This window comes from Gamsiella multidivaricata (genome assembly GCF_025024155.1).
Source record: "Gamsiella multidivaricata strain RSA 2152 chromosome Unknown BC939scaffold_138, whole genome shotgun sequence".
Classification (NCBI taxonomy): Eukaryota; Fungi; Mortierellomycota; class Mortierellomycetes; order Mortierellales; family Mortierellaceae; genus Gamsiella; species Gamsiella multidivaricata.
This window is the reverse complement of record NW_026251846.1, coordinates 1-16,919: the sequence shown is the minus strand read 5'-3', so window position 1 is coordinate 16,919 and position 16,919 is coordinate 1. Positions and strand designations below refer to the sequence as shown.

General features: G+C 49.5%; 8 protein-coding genes across 8 annotated transcripts; 5 read left to right on the top strand and 3 right to left on the bottom strand.

Annotated features, from left to right (window-relative positions):
- Window positions 1-413: 413 nt before the first annotated feature.
- BC939DRAFT_404211 (uncharacterized protein) lies at window positions 414-1,324 on the bottom strand (the record flags this gene model as incomplete). Its single annotated transcript, XM_051552793.1, has 2 exons — window positions 414-850; window positions 952-1,324. Coding segments are annotated over 2 exons (810 nt in total), but the record flags the coding sequence as incomplete, so codon positions are not given.
- A 1,369-nt stretch (window positions 1,325-2,693) lies between these two features.
- Window positions 2,694-4,104, top strand: BC939DRAFT_417431 (uncharacterized protein). The gene is made up of 4 exons (XM_051553021.1): window positions 2,694-3,254; window positions 3,345-3,490; window positions 3,591-3,772; window positions 3,872-4,104. The coding sequence occupies exons 1-4, from the start codon at window positions 2,960-2,962 to the stop codon at window positions 4,032-4,034; spliced, it is 786 nt and encodes a 261-aa protein (XP_051406232.1). The 5' UTR covers window positions 2,694-2,959; the 3' UTR covers window positions 4,035-4,104.
- Window positions 4,105-5,161: 1,057 nt separating this feature from the next.
- On the top strand, window positions 5,162-6,663 carry BC939DRAFT_404197 (uncharacterized protein; the record flags this gene model as incomplete). The annotated part of the gene is made up of 2 exons (XM_051552792.1): window positions 5,162-5,558; window positions 5,639-6,663. The coding sequence occupies 2 exons, from the start codon at window positions 5,162-5,164 to the stop codon at window positions 6,661-6,663; spliced, it is 1,422 nt and encodes a 473-aa protein (XP_051406231.1).
- A 1,381-nt stretch (window positions 6,664-8,044) lies between these two features.
- Window positions 8,045-8,861, top strand: BC939DRAFT_508565 (uncharacterized protein; the record flags this gene model as incomplete). Its single annotated transcript, XM_051561014.1, has 2 exons — window positions 8,045-8,533; window positions 8,637-8,861. 2 exons carry the CDS (start codon window positions 8,045-8,047, stop codon window positions 8,859-8,861), a joined length of 714 nt encoding a protein of 237 aa, XP_051406230.1.
- A 730-nt stretch (window positions 8,862-9,591) lies between these two features.
- On the bottom strand, window positions 9,592-10,059 carry BC939DRAFT_470101 (uncharacterized protein; the record flags this gene model as incomplete). Its single annotated transcript, XM_051558079.1, has 3 exons — window positions 9,963-10,059; window positions 9,801-9,805; window positions 9,592-9,759 (listed from the first exon to the last, which is right to left on the bottom strand). Coding segments are annotated over exons 1-3 (164 nt in total), but the record flags the coding sequence as incomplete, so codon positions are not given.
- Window positions 10,060-11,570: 1,511 nt separating this feature from the next.
- Window positions 11,571-12,695, top strand: BC939DRAFT_57930 (uncharacterized protein). Its single transcript, XM_051561758.1, has one exon. The coding sequence runs from the start codon at window positions 11,625-11,627 to the stop codon at window positions 12,468-12,470; it is 846 nt and encodes a 281-aa protein (XP_051406228.1). The 5' UTR covers window positions 11,571-11,624; the 3' UTR covers window positions 12,471-12,695.
- Window positions 12,696-12,920: 225 nt separating this feature from the next.
- Window positions 12,921-14,601, top strand: BC939DRAFT_404212 (DUF185-domain-containing protein; the record flags this gene model as incomplete). The annotated part of the gene is made up of 2 exons (XM_051552794.1): window positions 12,921-13,526; window positions 13,624-14,601. The coding sequence occupies 2 exons, from the start codon at window positions 12,921-12,923 to the stop codon at window positions 14,599-14,601; spliced, it is 1,584 nt and encodes a 527-aa protein (XP_051406227.1).
- Window positions 14,602-14,738: 137 nt separating this feature from the next.
- On the bottom strand, window positions 14,739-16,754 carry BC939DRAFT_508561 (uncharacterized protein; the record flags this gene model as incomplete). Its single annotated transcript, XM_051561013.1, has 3 exons — window positions 14,739-15,197; window positions 15,332-15,772; window positions 15,882-16,754. The coding sequence occupies 3 exons, from the start codon at window positions 16,752-16,754 to the stop codon at window positions 14,739-14,741; spliced, it is 1,773 nt and encodes a 590-aa protein (XP_051406226.1).
- Window positions 16,755-16,919: the final 165 nt, after the last annotated feature.

The following is a 16,919-nucleotide window of genomic DNA, read 5'->3' as shown; positions in this document are numbered from 1 at the left end:
GCCAGATTGCTTGATGGTGTTCCGCAATACAAGGTTCCCCCGAAGGTTGGGAGCCAGGTTAGGATATACCAAATAATCTGCACTCTGGTATTTCCACAAGAAAATGAGGGCCTTCATGTAATTCTCTACTGTTGAAAGGCTAGATCGTATTGCGACCATCCTTGCCCAGCTGTGCGTTCTGGATGACTATGAAAACACGCAGAAGGGAGCAAAAGCCGTGCCATCTGAACTCAATGGAGTCCTCAGTGACGTTGTAGAGCCGGGGAGATAGCATTCGTATTGGGGGAGCGTTCTTTTTTCAGGTACAATCTAACTATCGTTAGTGGGTCTATACACGGATGTAGTACAGTCAGATTTCAAGTCGATTCAGTCGGCAAAAAGGGGTTCTCATTATTATGGGAGATCTAAACTTGCTATGCCCGTCCACATCGCTCGCTCTCGCCACCCGTCAACTTCCATGCCGGTCCAAACAAAAAGGTTTCCTCCAGTCGATCCAATGTCTTGTCGACCTGGCCCAGCTCCCTCAAAAGATGGGTCTCTTTATCATGGTCGTGTTCGCGCGCGACGTGCGCACGAGCAGAATCCAGACCAACAGCGCCATGTCCCTTCGCGTAAGCAATGGCTTCGCTGTCAAGGAAAGGCCCAATGCTCAGTCTCCTCAATTGCGGGTTGGGGAATGTGTCGTCGCGTCCTCCAAGCGAGGTGTATCCAAGATCGTACAGGCCACAGTACGGCACGTTGATCGCTCTCAAAAACGTCCAAATGTCGTGATATGTCCAATCAAGGATTGGATGGATCCGCATAAATGGAGGCCACGAAGGGTCAGTTGGAGTGAATGGTTTCAATGGGCCTAAAACAGGAGCAGATCAGAGACAAACATGTCAGTTCACTAATGGATTCCATTATGATAAAAAGATCGAGTAGCAAGGAAAGGAACTTCAGTCCGCTAACCTCCGTGAGGATCATCGCGCCGCGTTCCGACCATGACGGCCTTGATCTCGTCCTTCAAAGAATGGTACTCCTGCAAGGCCTTCTTCATTGATCCAGGTATCCTGAGCAAGTCCAAGTTGTATCGCTCAATCTCATCATCGACGAATCGCTCCACTTGGCCAAAGGGGTTCTTATGAGTGACATAGATTGAAGGAATGGGGTCATGCCGATGAAACCGAGTCCTGGTTGGCTGTTCCTGAAGAGTATCAAACGTGGTAGTTGATGATGAATCCTTGTCCAGCTCGGATCCTAGGACCTTGTATAAGACTGCCACGTAGAGATGCAAGATGACCGTGCAGTCTTTGCCGCCATTAAATGATAGCGAGATACCTTGAGGTCTAAATCGATTGGTTGTGAAGGATAGAATGCAAGTCAGTACAAAAACTCATATGCAATCAACAACGTGAAGCTGCGTATAAAAGAGAGGAGGCGATTTCCTTACCCATAACGTCCTATGGCTTCTTCGATCACCTGAACTGCATGGCGGACACTCCTCCAGCAGTGGATGTCTCGTCCGCGCATCAATTTAGAGTCCGCAGTCAAGGGCGCCGATGCAGCGCTCAATTGCCCCTTGTCCGAATTGCTGTGCAAGTTGGGGTTATCATGCTCATCTGCCAGTGCTACAAGATGGTACACGTCTCGCATCACCTGGAAGCCGTCGATCAGCGATACAAACGAGGGTCGGCTCGCGTAGAGTGCGTCCAGAATAGATACAATCAAGTCCCTCTGGGCGCTCGTCTCCGTGGGCTCGGCTGTTGCTGCACTAGCCGGTGGGGTATAAATGGAGGTGACGGGCTCAATCAACGTGTGGACATTATGAACCGAGATCACAGGTTGAAGCAACGATTTGCTGGGAACTCGAATGTAATGTGTCTCTCCTTTGCATGGTGTACGTCCTAAGTAGGGTTGTCTGTCCTTGTTATGTTCCTCTGTTGACGACGCATTTGACATCTTGAGAGTATTATGGGCGACAGGGCTTCCGTTGATGCTCAGTGGCTGTTGAGAGGAGTCTTCGCTGCAGGGACAATGCACAGCACTGCTTTGGCTAGGAGTCCACAGATCCTGACCGAATGCATCGGCGATAGCCCCCAGGACCAGTTCTTGGTCTGTGACGGAGACGCCCTGTTGATCTGCAACAGCGTCGAGCAACATGACAAAGACGAGAGAATAATCTCGAGAGAACTCGGCCGTTGCGCGGGTAATGTCGATTGCAGAGGAGACAACCCTCGAGGATGCGATAGAAAACTGAGTAGGATAGAGAGATTGCAAGTTCGAGTGGTTGAGGGATGATGAAGTGGAGACAACTATATGGCGCGTTCGAAAACCACAAGAAGAAAGAGGGAAAGACTGCAATGTTAACAAAATCGACCTTGGGAAGTATTTTCGAGGGAGGAGTTGAAGTTGAACCAACAATGAAACGACCCTTACAGATGAGTCCAACAGTCTCTGGTTCCTCTATCCGCTTTTGACCAAAGGGAGATTCGTCCTGGGCTGGCATGACTCTTGTCATCACTGAAGAAGAGATTGCGAGTGAGAGGAATGAGAGTGGAGTGGAGAGAAGTGGATACATCTTTCTTTCTTTTCTCTCTTTCGTTCCCAGGAAGCCGAAGCGCAGTTGCCATATGAAAATCATCAATTGATCACATGACACCCAATCTATACCACTGTCGTGGCACCCTCCTGGATGAACTTGATTCAATCAGCTCCTTCATCCATCGCGCAACTCTCATATCCGCATCCACGACATATTCCTGCCACCACCAACCAAATTGACGACAAGGGCAAGTAGGAAGCCAGAATCATAAAACACCATACGGAGGAACGTTTTTTTTTTTTTTTGCAGCAAATCAAGGACTCGACCTAGACAACACGCTTAACTTTCGAAGCAGGACAGCAACAAACAACAACGACTTCATCTCATCTCTTCATCAACAAAGACACGAGTGAAACACAAGAAAGGCCATAAATCATGTCGGTGTTATTTGACCAGAATAATGGATACTACGACCAGCAGGGCCAGAGCTCGGACAACCTGCAGTTCTACCAAAGCCAGTACCCAGACCCCTCTGCCGGCGCCTATGGTGGATCGCACACGCAGCAGCGGTCTACCGGCTTTCCCGGTAACGCCGTGTCTCCTACACCTGAGCTCAGCTATGGAGGATACAACTCAAGCATTCCTGGCAATCAAATGAACCCACAGCCCACGAACTGGCTGGCAGCCTTTGGCGCAGGTGGCCTGGAAGGCGAGCCACCACTGTTGGAAGGTAAGGGAAGAGTCTCATTTACACTGCTGGCTATTTAACCAAGCGGTCAAACTCTCAGTCAACTGCTAACGCAGTGCACTATGTTTGTAGAACTCGGTATCAACTTTAGCCATATCAAGACAAAGTCTTTCACGGTACTGAATCCTCTTCGACCTGTCGATCGCAATATCATGGACGACACAGATCTGGCTGGTCCACTATTGTTCTGTCTCGCATTCGGGACGTTTTTGTTATTGGTAAGCCCAGGACGAGCAAAAGGGTTTGCAATGGTTATATAATCGATTCCATTGCTGACCCCTTTTTTCCTATCGGTCTTTGTCTGGATGGTTCTTATAGTCTGGAAAGCAGCACTTTGGATATGTCTACGGCGTCGCGGTGGTGGGCTGCTCGGCTCTGTACGTCATCTTGAACCTCATGTCACCTCAAGGACTCGATATCCCAAAAACAGCCAGTGTCCTCGGATACTGCATGTTGCCGCTGGTGATGTTGAGCAGCCTGAGTACCCTCTTTGTTCTTAAGTAAGTCACCCAAAGTATTTGATTTCAGAAGCTGCTCGAGTTGAATGACGTGGAAGCTAATTTTGATTTCTCGTTTACTCATCAAAACAATCTAAATAGCGGTGGATTGGGATATATCTTGTCGGTACTGGCGATTGTTTGGTGCACGTACTCATCCTCCGGATTCTTTACCGCTGTGCTGGGTATGAACGATCAGCGCTTCCTGGTGGCCTATCCTGTCGGACTCTTTTACGGATGCTTTGCCCTGATGACGGTCTTCTAGACACCCTGACTATAACAATAAAGCTTCATAATGTATGGAATAAATGACCAACTTTGATTTTGGTGGCAAGACAGCGAACGTGTGTTTTGCGACACCAACTTGTTTCATTTCAAGCACCGTTGCCTGTTCCGCAGGCTACATACGCAAGGAATCTTGGTCATATAACTGCCGTTTGAAAAGAAACGTGCGCCTTTTTACGAAGAAGAAAGACAAGAAGCGCAGCGCGTCAACATACAGGAGTCGAGGATTGTTAATTCGTAACATATCCCGAGTGCCTTTCCTTCCTTTGCTGCTGACGAGCAATTCCCTCCATTGGTACCCCAGTTAGACTATGCAAATTGATTCGAGGCAAGGACAAGATGTGCCCTTGATGCCCGGGATGGACTCAACCCTACTGCCCTCTGCGCCCCAGCTACACAGTGAGGGCACCATGCATCCCTTGGACACCTGCCTTCATCCTCTTCACTTTATCTGCAGTACCACCTTTCCATAGATCTGACCGACCCCCTCGTCTCTGCCTCCTCCTCCGTCCCTCCCCCTTGCCCTTTCCCAGCCATGTCCTCTCTTGCTAGCCCAAAGAGAGTATCTCTTCCCCGACGTCCTTGGTCTCCTTGATCGACTCCCTCGTCCTGACACTGCCAACCAAGAAAATAAGGTATCGCCTTGCCACAGAGGCATAAAGATGCGACCAGGTTCTTCTCTACTGCCTATCCGCGATGACTCTGTAGCTCCTAACTTGGGTCTCGCTCGTAATATTTCGTAGCCAATGGATGCGCCGCCCAGGCTTATCCCTCTTTACTCTCCTTCGTCTCTTCTGAGGTGTCTCCGTGGCAGCCTGTCCTAAGGCGCGTCTTATTCCTCATGCGCTTCTCCGGTCTGGATTTTGAGGATACTCCCCTTCTTTTGCTCCCCTTGACAAACATGCCCAGGCACTACGGTGTCCCTCTCATCCATACCTTACCTTTCTATCATGCTTAGTGCAGGACCTTAATTCCTGGAAAAAGTACATAAAGGAACGCGCAAAAATGGGCGCCTTTTTCTTCTGGTCTCCCTCCATTCCAGTCCAGCTTCTCTGTCATCACTTTTACCCTACATCGAACTCCTCCTATCCTCCCATATACATCGGCATGCGTTACATTAGGTTTTCGTTGGCAGCAGCAGTAGCGTCTGGCCTTCTCTTTCTCGGTCTTGCTTCTACAGCAGTCGACGCAGCATCCTCGTGCAATCCTTCAACATGCGTGCATCCAGGTTGCGTGTGCCCGTCTATGATGCCTCCCAAAGGCATGGACCCTAAGACAGTTCCGCAGTTCTTCACCCTCACATTTGACGACGCCGTTCAAGGTCCAACTGTTCCTGTCGCTTCGTCACTCATGAAGCCCCATACCAATCCCAACGGCTGTCCCATCAAGGCAACATGGTTTGCACAAACGGTCTATTCTGATTATTCGCTTATCCAACAGTGGTACGCTGCTGGCAATGAGGTTGCAGATCACACCATGAACCATCTGGGAACTCCGCCAGCAGGTAAAGCACATCTCATTGTTATCTTCAACATTATACTCTGCATCATATACTAATCTTCACGCTATTTCCTATTTTTTTAGAGGAGATTGTTGGTAACCGTAAGGCTATCAATGCATTCTCTGGAATCCCCTTTGCCAAGCTGAACGGTTTTCGCGCCCCATTCTTAAACTACTCCGATGCCACATTCCAAATCCTGGGGCAAGAGAAATTTCTCTACGACTCTTCAACCGCTGCCGTTCCCTCAGACGCATATTGGCCCTACACACTCGATAGCGGTCTTCACAACGACTGCTGGAATGGAATCTGCGATAAGACCATTTCGATTCCGGGCATGTGGGAGATCCCTATGCACGCAATTATGGACAGCGACCTGCCCACAGCTATTCCCCATGTCATGGATGTTCAGCTGGAAGCCTCAGCCGATGTTATTACTGGCTTGTTGCACAAGAACTTTGACCGCCACTACCAAGGCAACCGCGCACCATTCGGTATTTACTTGCACCCAGTTCACGTCGGTAACGCGACGCAGCTCTACAATGACTTTTTCACATATGCGCGCTCGCTCCCCGATGTGTGGTTCGTGACAAACCAACAGTTGCTCCAGTGGATGCAGAACCCTGTCCCGGCTTCACTGCTCGCAAACCAGCCCTACATGAAATGTGAGCAGCCCGCAGTCGGCAAGGAGATCTGCAACGGATTGGACGACACAAAGTCAGGCTCGATTGACAAGGGTGTATTGGAGACCTGCAACTTCGTTGCTGGTCCTTGGTCAACGTGCTACGGATGCCCCAAGTCAATACCCTCCGTTGCTGATCCGGTCCCTGAGCGTGTTGCCGCTGCTGGCCAGAGTGGTTACCGCACACCTGTACCATCGACCTGCGCCATGGAGTGGTGGGATCCTATTGCGGCTCAATGTCTCTGCCAGAGTTCGAACTGCACGTTTACAGACATCGCGGTGTCCACTAACAAGGGCGGGGTAGATCTCTCTGGGGGCTCTGGCAGCACCAGTACTGCACACAATGCTGCTGGCCGACAGATCTCGAATGTTCGAACTGGGCTTGGACTGGTCGCTGTAGTAGCTGTTAGTCTATCCCAGCTGCTTTAAAAAAAGATGTATATATTCACCATATACCATATAATGTTCGCTTTCATATCTCAGTATTTAAACCTGTCTATCATCCCATATATGGGACGAATTTTAATAAGAAAATGCACTTTTTTGCATTTGGATTGCAATTGTGTAAAATACTATTATGATTGCCACCCCTCCTTTCTAGGTATATATTGACACCTGGCCCCCGGTGCATCTAGATATGTAACTTGTTTGGCATTTGCTTGGAATTGGTATTAAGGAAGAAGCCGAAATGGGATCACCCTCATTGAGAATGCCACATATTTTTTAAAATAAAAATTTCAATTCATCAGGAGGTGATCCGTCTAAAAGGCATGCCATCCCGTATTTTCAAGCAATACCATTTCTCCACTCAATTGTGAGGGTCACACATGCATGCCGAGGGCGCAACGGAAGCCACGGGCACATTGCAAGAAGAGTATCATCATCAACAGACCTATTGCGACTATCTACTCAATGGAGCACCCGTTTATTACCCCTGGTGCTATGCCTGCTGGCGTTGGTACTGACACTGATCAAGACACCAGCCCTGTGGGGTCCCCAACTGACTTCCTGTCCGTGCCAAGTGACGACCCCTTTTCAATATCTCAGTGATGTCGCGTCTCCTTCAAGTGATATTGAGTCCCCTCCAAGCGAAGCTGTTGCCGCAAACAGCTCGCCAAACAGCTTGCCACTTCGAGTTATAGCTGCATCTCCCGACAGGGACCTGCACCTTCGCCTCAATGGAACTCCTACTCGCTCGCCACGACGTCGCGAAGAGTGACCTCTACTAGGGACAGTGAGCAGTCTCATACCTCCATATCTCATACGTCCCAATACGGAAATCATTCAATCAATTTGAAAAAATATATGGCGCGTTACTTATTGTCGAGGACTCTAATTAACAATCCAGTTGTCTAGAATAAATGATTACCTTCATTCTTGTTGCTATCCTCCAGGGAGACTACAGTCTAGAAGCCTATGGCGCCATGATTTTCTCGTAGGCTCCCTCCTGACACGAAATACATTATCTTGCAGCAACTGCAGTTTTTCGCTGCCCCAGTCTAGGTGGTTTATGAGAACAGTGATCAATCACTGTATACGAATGAAATAATCGATAATCAGTGTGAACACTGCAATTTCCATAACATAGTGCATGAACATACAAACATTTTGGACGTAGATTTTGGAGTCTTAAAAGAAACATCATTCCTCACATCCTTGACCCCACACCTTTCCTCATCCACTCCCTTATCAGCCCTCAAGCACTGTCGCATATTCTCAACGTGAGTCTTGAATGCTTCTGCGAATGGATACGTGCACCAAACTTGATCCTCATTAGCTGTCTACTTTGACTTGGCCTTTATTGTACCAGATGGGAGTCACTGGGCTACCCAAAGCTATAAAAGACACCAAAGGAACGCTAGCTTATGATCTGCAGAGCAAGAAAGTTCATGTCGATGCCTTAAGTCTGTACTTCGGATTCTTGCAAACAAGGACCTTCAAAGCGACGTGTAACAGAGTCGCCAAGGAAACGAGAGCTGAGGCAACGGCTACGACAACAACCAGCGCATCAGCAGCTTCTATCCTAACAGCAACGGCGACTTTTCTCGCAGTTCCCACAGCTCCCGCAGTCTCCACAGCCTCAGCAGCGCAAGATGCGCCTTCTGTTGCAGACGCCAGCACTAGCAGGAGAAGCGGCATCAATAAGCGCGTCCTGAGTTTCTCCGAGGCTCCATCCAAGCGAGGAAAGGCTTGCTCTAGTTATGCGAGCGAGGTACAGGCTGTCGGAGTGCAACATCCTGCACTGTTCATTGGTCCTAATGGACGATTGACACCAGACCGACCTGGAACAGCAGAGCAGGTAATTAAATGTGCCAATGGTTTCGTATCAGCTTACGCAGCATAGCAACCAAGTGCTGACACATGTTCTGTTGCTTCGTCCCTCGCCCCCGCCCCATCTCTAGTCACAGAACTACGGCTACATAGCGCATGATCTCAACAAAATCATGTCAAAGCACTTTAGCAAATCGACAACAGTTTTACACTTTGACGGAAAGGCCTTGATACAAAAGTCTCAAGAGCGACAAGATCGGGCCATATCCCTCAGCAACCGGATCAAGGCTCTGGAGGCGCGAGCTGACAACGCCATAGGAAAAAACAGCGGCTCTTTGGCCCCCCTGTACAAGTAATGTCGAAACGCGTACAAGGCATCCAAGGCAATGCTGGCAGACATAAGAAATGGGCTGGAGACCTTGGAGTGGCACACCTGCGAATGTCCCTTCCAAGCAGACACGCACATTGCCGAGTTGTATCAAGCTGATAACAACAAAGACGACCTCGCAATCATTACCGCCGACAGTGATATGATGGTATATCAAGGTGTTAGAGAGATCACTATACCCGTCGGAAAGTACCGAGAGCTTACCACGTACAAGAAGGCTGACCTGCTCGAGTCTCTGGACCTCGCATGCGACCGTGAGCTGTTGCTGGCATCAATCGTTACTAAGAACGACTACTCCAAGGCACTCCCGTGGCACGGCTTCCAAAGAAACACCAAGCTCATCCGAGAGATGAGGACCGAGACCGGAGCAGGCGATGGATCAACAATGGACGCGCCAGGATCCAAGACGACTGAGGCTGAGATTATCAAGGAGCTGATCCAAGAGTATTTGCAACGGGCGAGAGGAGGACAAAAAAAGGGTGTGGACGACTACACCCATGCCATTTCGGCTTCCGTTCAAGTGCGTGAGGACTACCTTGACTCCGCTACGCCATCGTGCACGACCCACGAGAGAATACTGGACATACTCCAGAAGCTCGAGAAATGCAAGCTACAAAGGAGAAATCTGACTCGAGCCTTGCGGACAAATCCTCCAGCCGATACACTCACCAGCGACACTTCTGCAGGCTTGGCGTTTGCTTCCCCTGTCCAGCACAGCCTGCAGACGCCTGGACAGCAGATGATTCTTCAGAACCGACGCCGTCGCCGCAGACACGAGAAAGAGAACGCCCAGCAACGGAGAAAGCGACGCCCCAAAGGCGAAACAAGACTAAAAAAGCCCGGGAGGTAAAATGGAGACGAAGCAGGTATGATTGTCGTATGACTTTGTTAGCGAGTTCAAATTCATTATAACCTTTTACAGCTTTGTCGCTTTGATACAATCATATTATTGATTTTATTTTATTTTATTTTATTTTATTTTATTTTATTTTATTTTATTTTATTTTATTTTATTTTATTTTATTTTATTTTATTTTATTTTATTTTTGGGATTATCTCTTAGGTACGAGAGCAGGAACGGAGATGCCAACCCTCATTATTCCCCTCATGTTGTCGTGGACGTCAGCCAGTCATGCCCGGTTGACAAGGTCGCATTGAAAAAGATGTCCATCGAGGAACCGCGCCCGCGGAAGAAGAAAGGACGGAAGCATGGATGATAATCCTAAGGCCACGAGTGAAATCAAGACGAAACCCAAGAAGGACGAGAAAAATGATGAAAAAGCGGAGAGGCGAGCCGGAGCTAACCTGACTAAGCACCTGTTCGGGGAGGCTTTCAAGACTACCACAATAACTGCAGGGTCGATCACAGGATGCCTGCACCGCGCCAGGAAACTGAGCGTGGCTCAGACCAAGATCGTCGCGGAACGCATCAATGAGGCAGTCCGCATCATGAGCCAAACTCGTATTCTCGTGTTTAAAGCGCTTGAACTTTTTCTCTACAAGGAGGTCAGAGTCGCCACCATATCCAATTCAGATCAAGCGCGCTCAACACCAGACCAGAACTTGGGCATTGATGAAGCAAATGGATCAGGAATCCAGGAGGAGGTCCGCACTGCCACTGCATGCAGCCCAGAACAAGCGCGCCCGGCACCAGAACATAATATGGACATTGATGTCAATCAAGCGAGTGCTCCGAAAGTCCAGCACAAGGAGGAAAAGAACGCGGACCCACTTGATCTCATTCTGCACAAGGTACATGGAAAAACTATCATCAGAAATCTGATCTCTTTGATTCTGAATGGTCCAGTAGCGCCCCGCGGGAGACCACCTAAAGACTCGGCGGCAATTCAGGCGAAAACAATTACGCGCTCGATTTATGACGATTTCCTGAGCGTTCTTTCAGATTGCACACCGACAAAGGACTGCCAAGATATACCACTGAGCGTCATCCAGGCGGAACTGGCGGTGGAGGTCCGGACCGCGGTTCGGGAGCATTTCCAGAGACTGCCCAAGTTCATTGTGAACAAGGTAACATTTCCACTGTCCGGAACAAGATATATCTCGCATCGATTTGCTTTTCCACTGTGAACTTACGTTTATTTTTTGTTTCTATTAGCTGAAGCGTGTTCGTTTATTCACGGATGATATACCTCCAGTTGAGGATGACGAGAGCTCCAACGGCGATAAACAGAAAGACAAGGTGTCATTTAAGAAGGGGCACATCCAAACTTGATGGAGGTACTTTCTCCGTGTGCCGTCGGAGTTGCGTCCTATTTTCTGTCCAGTGTCGAAGTTGGGAGACTCTTTCATCTTGTGCTCTGAGGCTGCCATTCTTTCACTTCTTTGGGGCAATCCAAATTCAAAGACGCACCCTAAGCGGCATATCATGGAATCTCAAGTTTGCTCTTCCAAGACGGCCCACGAACTTGCATCAGAGAAATATGGGGAGCTTTTCCGACTACTATTTATCGGAGACAAGGTCGAGATCAAGGCGGATCCCCTCAAGAACCAGACTTCATATGGCAAGAAAACAACGACCATGAACCGATTGCTGAAGGACCATCCAAACACATACGGCCAAGCTGCACTCGATGGGTACATGAAGAGGGTCTTTGCAAATCACAAGGCTAGGAAGCAAGCAGCTGCCGAAGGCACGGAGCCCCCCGTGCCCCCCCCCCCCCCCGACCTCCCAAGTAATGACAGCGTCAAGGAGCACTATGCCATCAGCAATATGATGAGAACAGACGGAGTCCAGCTCCACCTAATGGCATTTGACATACGACGACGTTGGCAGTCATCCAAATTTAAGGCGCGGATCCCGGAGATTACATCGCGATTTCCTAACAAAAGGTCTCTCGCAAAGGCTTTCGATCAAGACCTCCAGAATGTTGTGGTTGTGGGGGCGGACCCCGGTGAAGTAATTTCAGCATCATTTTGTGCGCTGGACCCCCGAAAACCGAACCAAGTCACGAACTTACCTATCAGACGCTCCGCTCTCTACAGTCCCAGCTTGTCATTCAGAGTCGCGCTGGAGGCCAAAAAACGCGAACGGACCACTGTCACAATCAAAGACGATACAGGATTAAGCGGGCACACATGCGAGACGCCTAGCATATCCGAATTAGAAGCCTCGCTGCCGTCGTCGTCGTTCGTAAGCATGGAAGAACACCGGCATGGCCTCCGACAGTTCAGCTATGTCCTACAACCACTTCGCGATTTTTACGGATCCCGTTCGATGAAAAAAAGGCTGTGGGAGCTCAAAAAGGCGAACCGGGCTGAGAAGGATCATGCCGTGCATGGGGCATTGCGAACTGTGGACCCACAAGGCGGGATGCATACTGGGCCAACGAGACCGGCGATGTTTGTATACGGGTCAGGAAAGTTCAACACTCATAACAGGCTGGCATCGCTACACGAGAGCTTCAAGGGGTATTTTTTCCACAAGGTATGTTGTTTTAAAGATATTCGTTGCGATTTGCTTGTTTTCAGTCTAGTATCGATACTGATGCCATGTTTCCGCATGCCATTGCACTACATAGGTAAACAGCCTCGGGTACACCGTCGTTTGTTCGGATGAGTATCTCACGTCATCGAAATGCCCAAGCTGTGTACGACAAAACAAGGACCGAAGAATGGCAAAGCCAGCGAATCGGGCGTTCGTCTGTCTTGAGGATGGGTGCCAGAGATGGCTAGACGGGGACTGCGTGGGCGCTCAGAATTTGGCTAATATTGGCCTCGAATGGATCAATAGCCTGTCTCGCCCAGAGCCCCTTCGCCGACCCCAGCAAGAATAACTGTACCGGCCGTATCAGTTAAAATTTATCCTAGGTGGCTGTCTCTCTCTCCAGTTGAGACGGTCTAAGGGATAAATGGTTTTTCGCGTTTCGTGTTTCGTGTCTCGCGATTTTTTTAAAGCCACATTTCACACCTTAAGCGGCGCCCATCTGCGTAAAGACCGGCACCCCTGGATCCCTCAGCTGATTCGATCGTTGTTACCTGCATTAGTTCACCAACAATCCCATTAGCAATGTCAACTCTGCCGCGACTAACCGCAAGGTTGGCCCAGGCTAGCGCCAGGCACGATCTACAGGGCCTCGCAACCACTCTTCACACCTCCAAGACTCATTATTCCTTCAGGACGTTTCACCACCAGTCAAAACACCACCACACGACCTGTTTGTATGGACCCGGATGCCGTCGTGCCCGCCCTATCTCTATAACCCATGACACTAAAAAAAGCGTCGTTGCTGCGCGATCCAAGGAGTTCCACACATCGAGCCCGCGCCGGGACCTGATTGATGATCCACGATACAGTCCCGAGAAGGTAGCAGCCCGCGCCAAATACCCAATTCTTACAGCCAAGGACTCCGCCAAGAGCAGGGACATGCCCCTGGGAGCCAAGATGCTTGTGCGGGATTTTATCGACGACTCGCTCTACCATCCACGCTACGGCTACTTTTCGAAGCAGGCAGTAATCTTTTCACCCGAGACGGATTTCGAGTTTGAGAAGATCAAGGACAACATGGAGTTCTTGGATATAATCGCGGAAAAGTACAAGGAGATTGAGGACGATATGGACGTGAGAGATGAGGTCGCGAGACAGGTCTGGCATACACCCACGGAATTGTTCAAGGTAATACGAAGCGGAAGAAGATGACTGAGAATGAAATTTTGTGTGAACTGCGGAGCAACGGATTCTGACACATGAATTGTGTTCTATTGTTTGCTAGCCTTGGTATGGATACGCGATCGCAAAGTACATCGTGACGGAATACAAACTCAACAACTACCCACATGAGGACTTGATCATCTACGAGATGGGTGCCGGAAATGGAACACTTATGCTGAACATCCTAGACTACATTCAACAATTCGAGCCCTCGGTCTATGAGCGCACCCGTTACCGGATCATCGAGATATCCAAAAAGCTGGCGCAACGACAGGGTGAGCGCCAGGAGGTTCGAGAAGTCACTCAACGCCATAAATGCGTCGAGGTCATCAATAAGAGTATCTTTGAATGGGATACTGTCGTCCCAGATCATTGTTTCTTTGTCGGCATGGAGGTCCTAGACAACTTTTCGCACGACTTGATCCGATACGATTCAGTAACAGAGGAGCCGTTCCAAGGCATGGTGGCAATTGATGAAGAGGGCGACTACACAGAAATCTACACGCCGGTCGCGGATCCATTGATCCAGCGATACCTCTCAATCCGGAAACAGACAGGATACAGACCCCCTGTGCTGGCAAGAAGGTTCCTGAGGCGACTTCGTAATCGATTGCCGTTTGCGCCCAATATGACAGGACCGGAATTCATCCCAACAAAGCTGTTGCTACTGCTCGAGACCCTCAAGACAAACTTTCCAAAGCATCGGCTAGTGCTGAGCGATTTCTTTACGTTGCCAGAGGCGATCCCTGGTACAGATGCACCGGTGGTCCAGACGAGATATGCGGGAACGATGGTCCCTTGCTCGACATATATGGTAATGCCCGGGATGTTCGATATTTTCTTCCCGACCAACTTTGAGCTGCTAAGGGATATGTACCAGGAGGTCTGTCGTCCATCATTGGGAATGGAGAAGTCAGTCAAGGTGCAGACGCAGAGAGAGTTTCTGGAGCGATATGGCGACCTTGAGAAGACTCGGACGTATAGCGGCGAAAACCCAATGTTGATGTATTATGAAAACAACAAAATGCTCCTGAGTTAGGTGGTGGTGGTAGCAGGAATCCCATGGAGCTGCCTTTTTTTTTTTTTTTTACACGCTTAGATAATAAAGTATCGTTTGCCAAACGATTTAAGATGCGCTGCTCAAAGAAAGCGCCTTTAGTTTACATGATTCTGTCTTCACCAGGACAATCTAGCACTAGCCTTCTTTTTAGATGGTTTGGGTGTCTCTACCGCACCGACTATCTCTTTGCGCTCCTCCTTATCCTTGTCCTCGAACTTTAGCTCCGCTTGCTCTATCGTCATTGATTCCTCCTCCAAAGATCTTGGTAATACACTTCGGGGGCTCTCCTCAAAGCGCTTCAATTTGCCAGCCATCAGCGTGGACATTGCAATACCCGCGACAACATTTCCGCCCATCGAATGAACCGTAGACGGAATACGGCTCAGCGGCGGGATCTGGATAAAACTGTCGCATTTCGCTGCGATTTGACGAGAGAGCTCACGACCAGTGTTCCCGATGATCAAGAGTGTAGGCTGGTCAACTCCTTCAGGGGACCAATTGTAAAAGGGGCGCGTCCGTGGAGATCCGTAAGTAGTATGCGCCCCCACAATATGCCAACCGTTTGCTTTGCTCGACTACAATTTTATGACAGGATATGATACAAGAGTTAATGGGTTAGATAACGGGGTCGAGGAGAAGGCGCTATCGTTTGGTTCGCAACCCCACTGTGCAGTATTTCTGATTATATACATGCCTGCGCAAACTTGACAAGACTTTGGATTGGATATATACGCCTTTTCTCCAGGGCCCCCGCACTCGCCTTTGCGACTTCAGCATCTGGTGGGGCAGCACGGGCGGTCTTATATAATACGCCATCCACGCCCAGATGCAGCGCCGTCCTCACTACTTCGCCCATCATCTCTGGATCAAGTACGTGCTCCATAGCGACCCAAACTGGCGAATATGGTTTTGACGATATTGACTCTGATGTTGACTTGACTGAGCTGGTCTCAACTGTTATTGGCGATGATTCTTGTGTCTCATTCGTGGTCGTAAGGGTGGTCATGGAAGTCGTAGGCGGGTTCATACTGAAATCAACGATAGGTTTGATTTTGCTATTGAGGTGCAGTTGGTACTCATTATTCTCGGACACGGCACTCAGCTTATACGCATTCACTGGCGAGAACCTTGTCGCCTCTAACACCACGCCCTATTCCAGGTCGATAAAGATATGCCACGAATGAATACGAATTAGCATGGAGCAGATCATACAGAAAATAAGAAAGGACCAGTTTGGTAAAGCAATATAGGCAACGAACCTCGTGGGAATCATTCCCAGCCAGCCGGTTCAGCTGTTCTCGTGATACTTTGACGACTTTTACGCCGCCATCCTTGGCAACCTTGACACAATCCTGGACATATTTCCATCTCTCGATGCTGTCCAGGGATGACGATGGCGAATCAACCGCGCTGTAATAAAGCGTGTGGGGCATTCGAATTTTGGCCTTAAGCGCTGGAAGCACCACTCTTGGAGAGTATAGATAGTCCAGGTTGTTCGACACTTTAATCGGTTCCTTGTGCACTGGCTCTAGGTCCTCCGCAGTATCGATACCTCCACTAGGATCGGTTCGACCTCGACTTTGATCTCGATTGTCTGGAGCATCCGTATGCTCTGGCGACACGACTCTTTCGATCAGTTTCGAGCTGCGATCGACTCGGTCTCGACCCCGATCTCGATTGTCTAAGGTCTCTATATGTTTTGGCGATGCGACCCTTTGGATCAATTCCGAACTACGATCAACTCGGTCTCGACCTCGTTGGTCCCAAGAATCCCTATGCCTCGGAGAGTCATTCTTCTTCACCTCCTCATCAAGACTTCCGAAGCCAATCTTCCGCCTAGAACTCTTCCACGGATTAGCAGGAAGTGTAGGCGGTGTCTCTACATTCAAATTCTTCTTGCTGCCTTTACTCTCTACTGGAGGGCTGCTGCTACGGTCACCGGTCCTGTTGATGTCAGTGTTGTGGCTATTGCCGGAAGTATAGCCCTTTGCATACGTATCAGGCGTTTCCCACAATGAGGATGCCAACGCGGATGCGGACGATAATGCGGAGCGTGGCGGGGAGGACGGCAAAGGTGATGTTGGAAATAAGGCGGACGAAGGCATGAGGGGCATCGTCCGGTGGCTGGGCATGATGTTGAAGTCGTCAGGCTGTACAGTCGGATGGACGCTCCAATCGAGGATGGTCCTACTGGTGAAGCGATCAAATCGCTTGGGCGCCTGGGATGGTCTCCGTCGCTGCTGTTGTCCCTGTTGGTGAAGGGTTGAGGAGGAGATCACTTGGCGAGTCACATCTGG

Bases quoted from the DNA above. Each gene is read 5' to 3' on its own strand.
- BC939DRAFT_417431 (XM_051553021.1), top strand. From the start codon at position 2,960: ATGTCGGTGTTATTTGACCAGAATAATGGATACTACGACCAGCAGGGC. The intron at 3,255-3,344 runs GTAAGGGAAGAG...CTATGTTTGTAG, and splicing joins CGAGCCACCACTGTTGGAAG to AACTCGGTATCAACTTTAGC. The intron at 3,773-3,871 runs GTAAGTCACCCA...CAATCTAAATAG, and splicing joins AGTACCCTCTTTGTTCTTAA to CGGTGGATTGGGATATATCT.
- BC939DRAFT_57930 (XM_051561758.1), top strand. From the start codon at position 11,625: ATGATGAGAACAGACGGAGTCCAGCTCCACCTAATGGCATTTGACATA.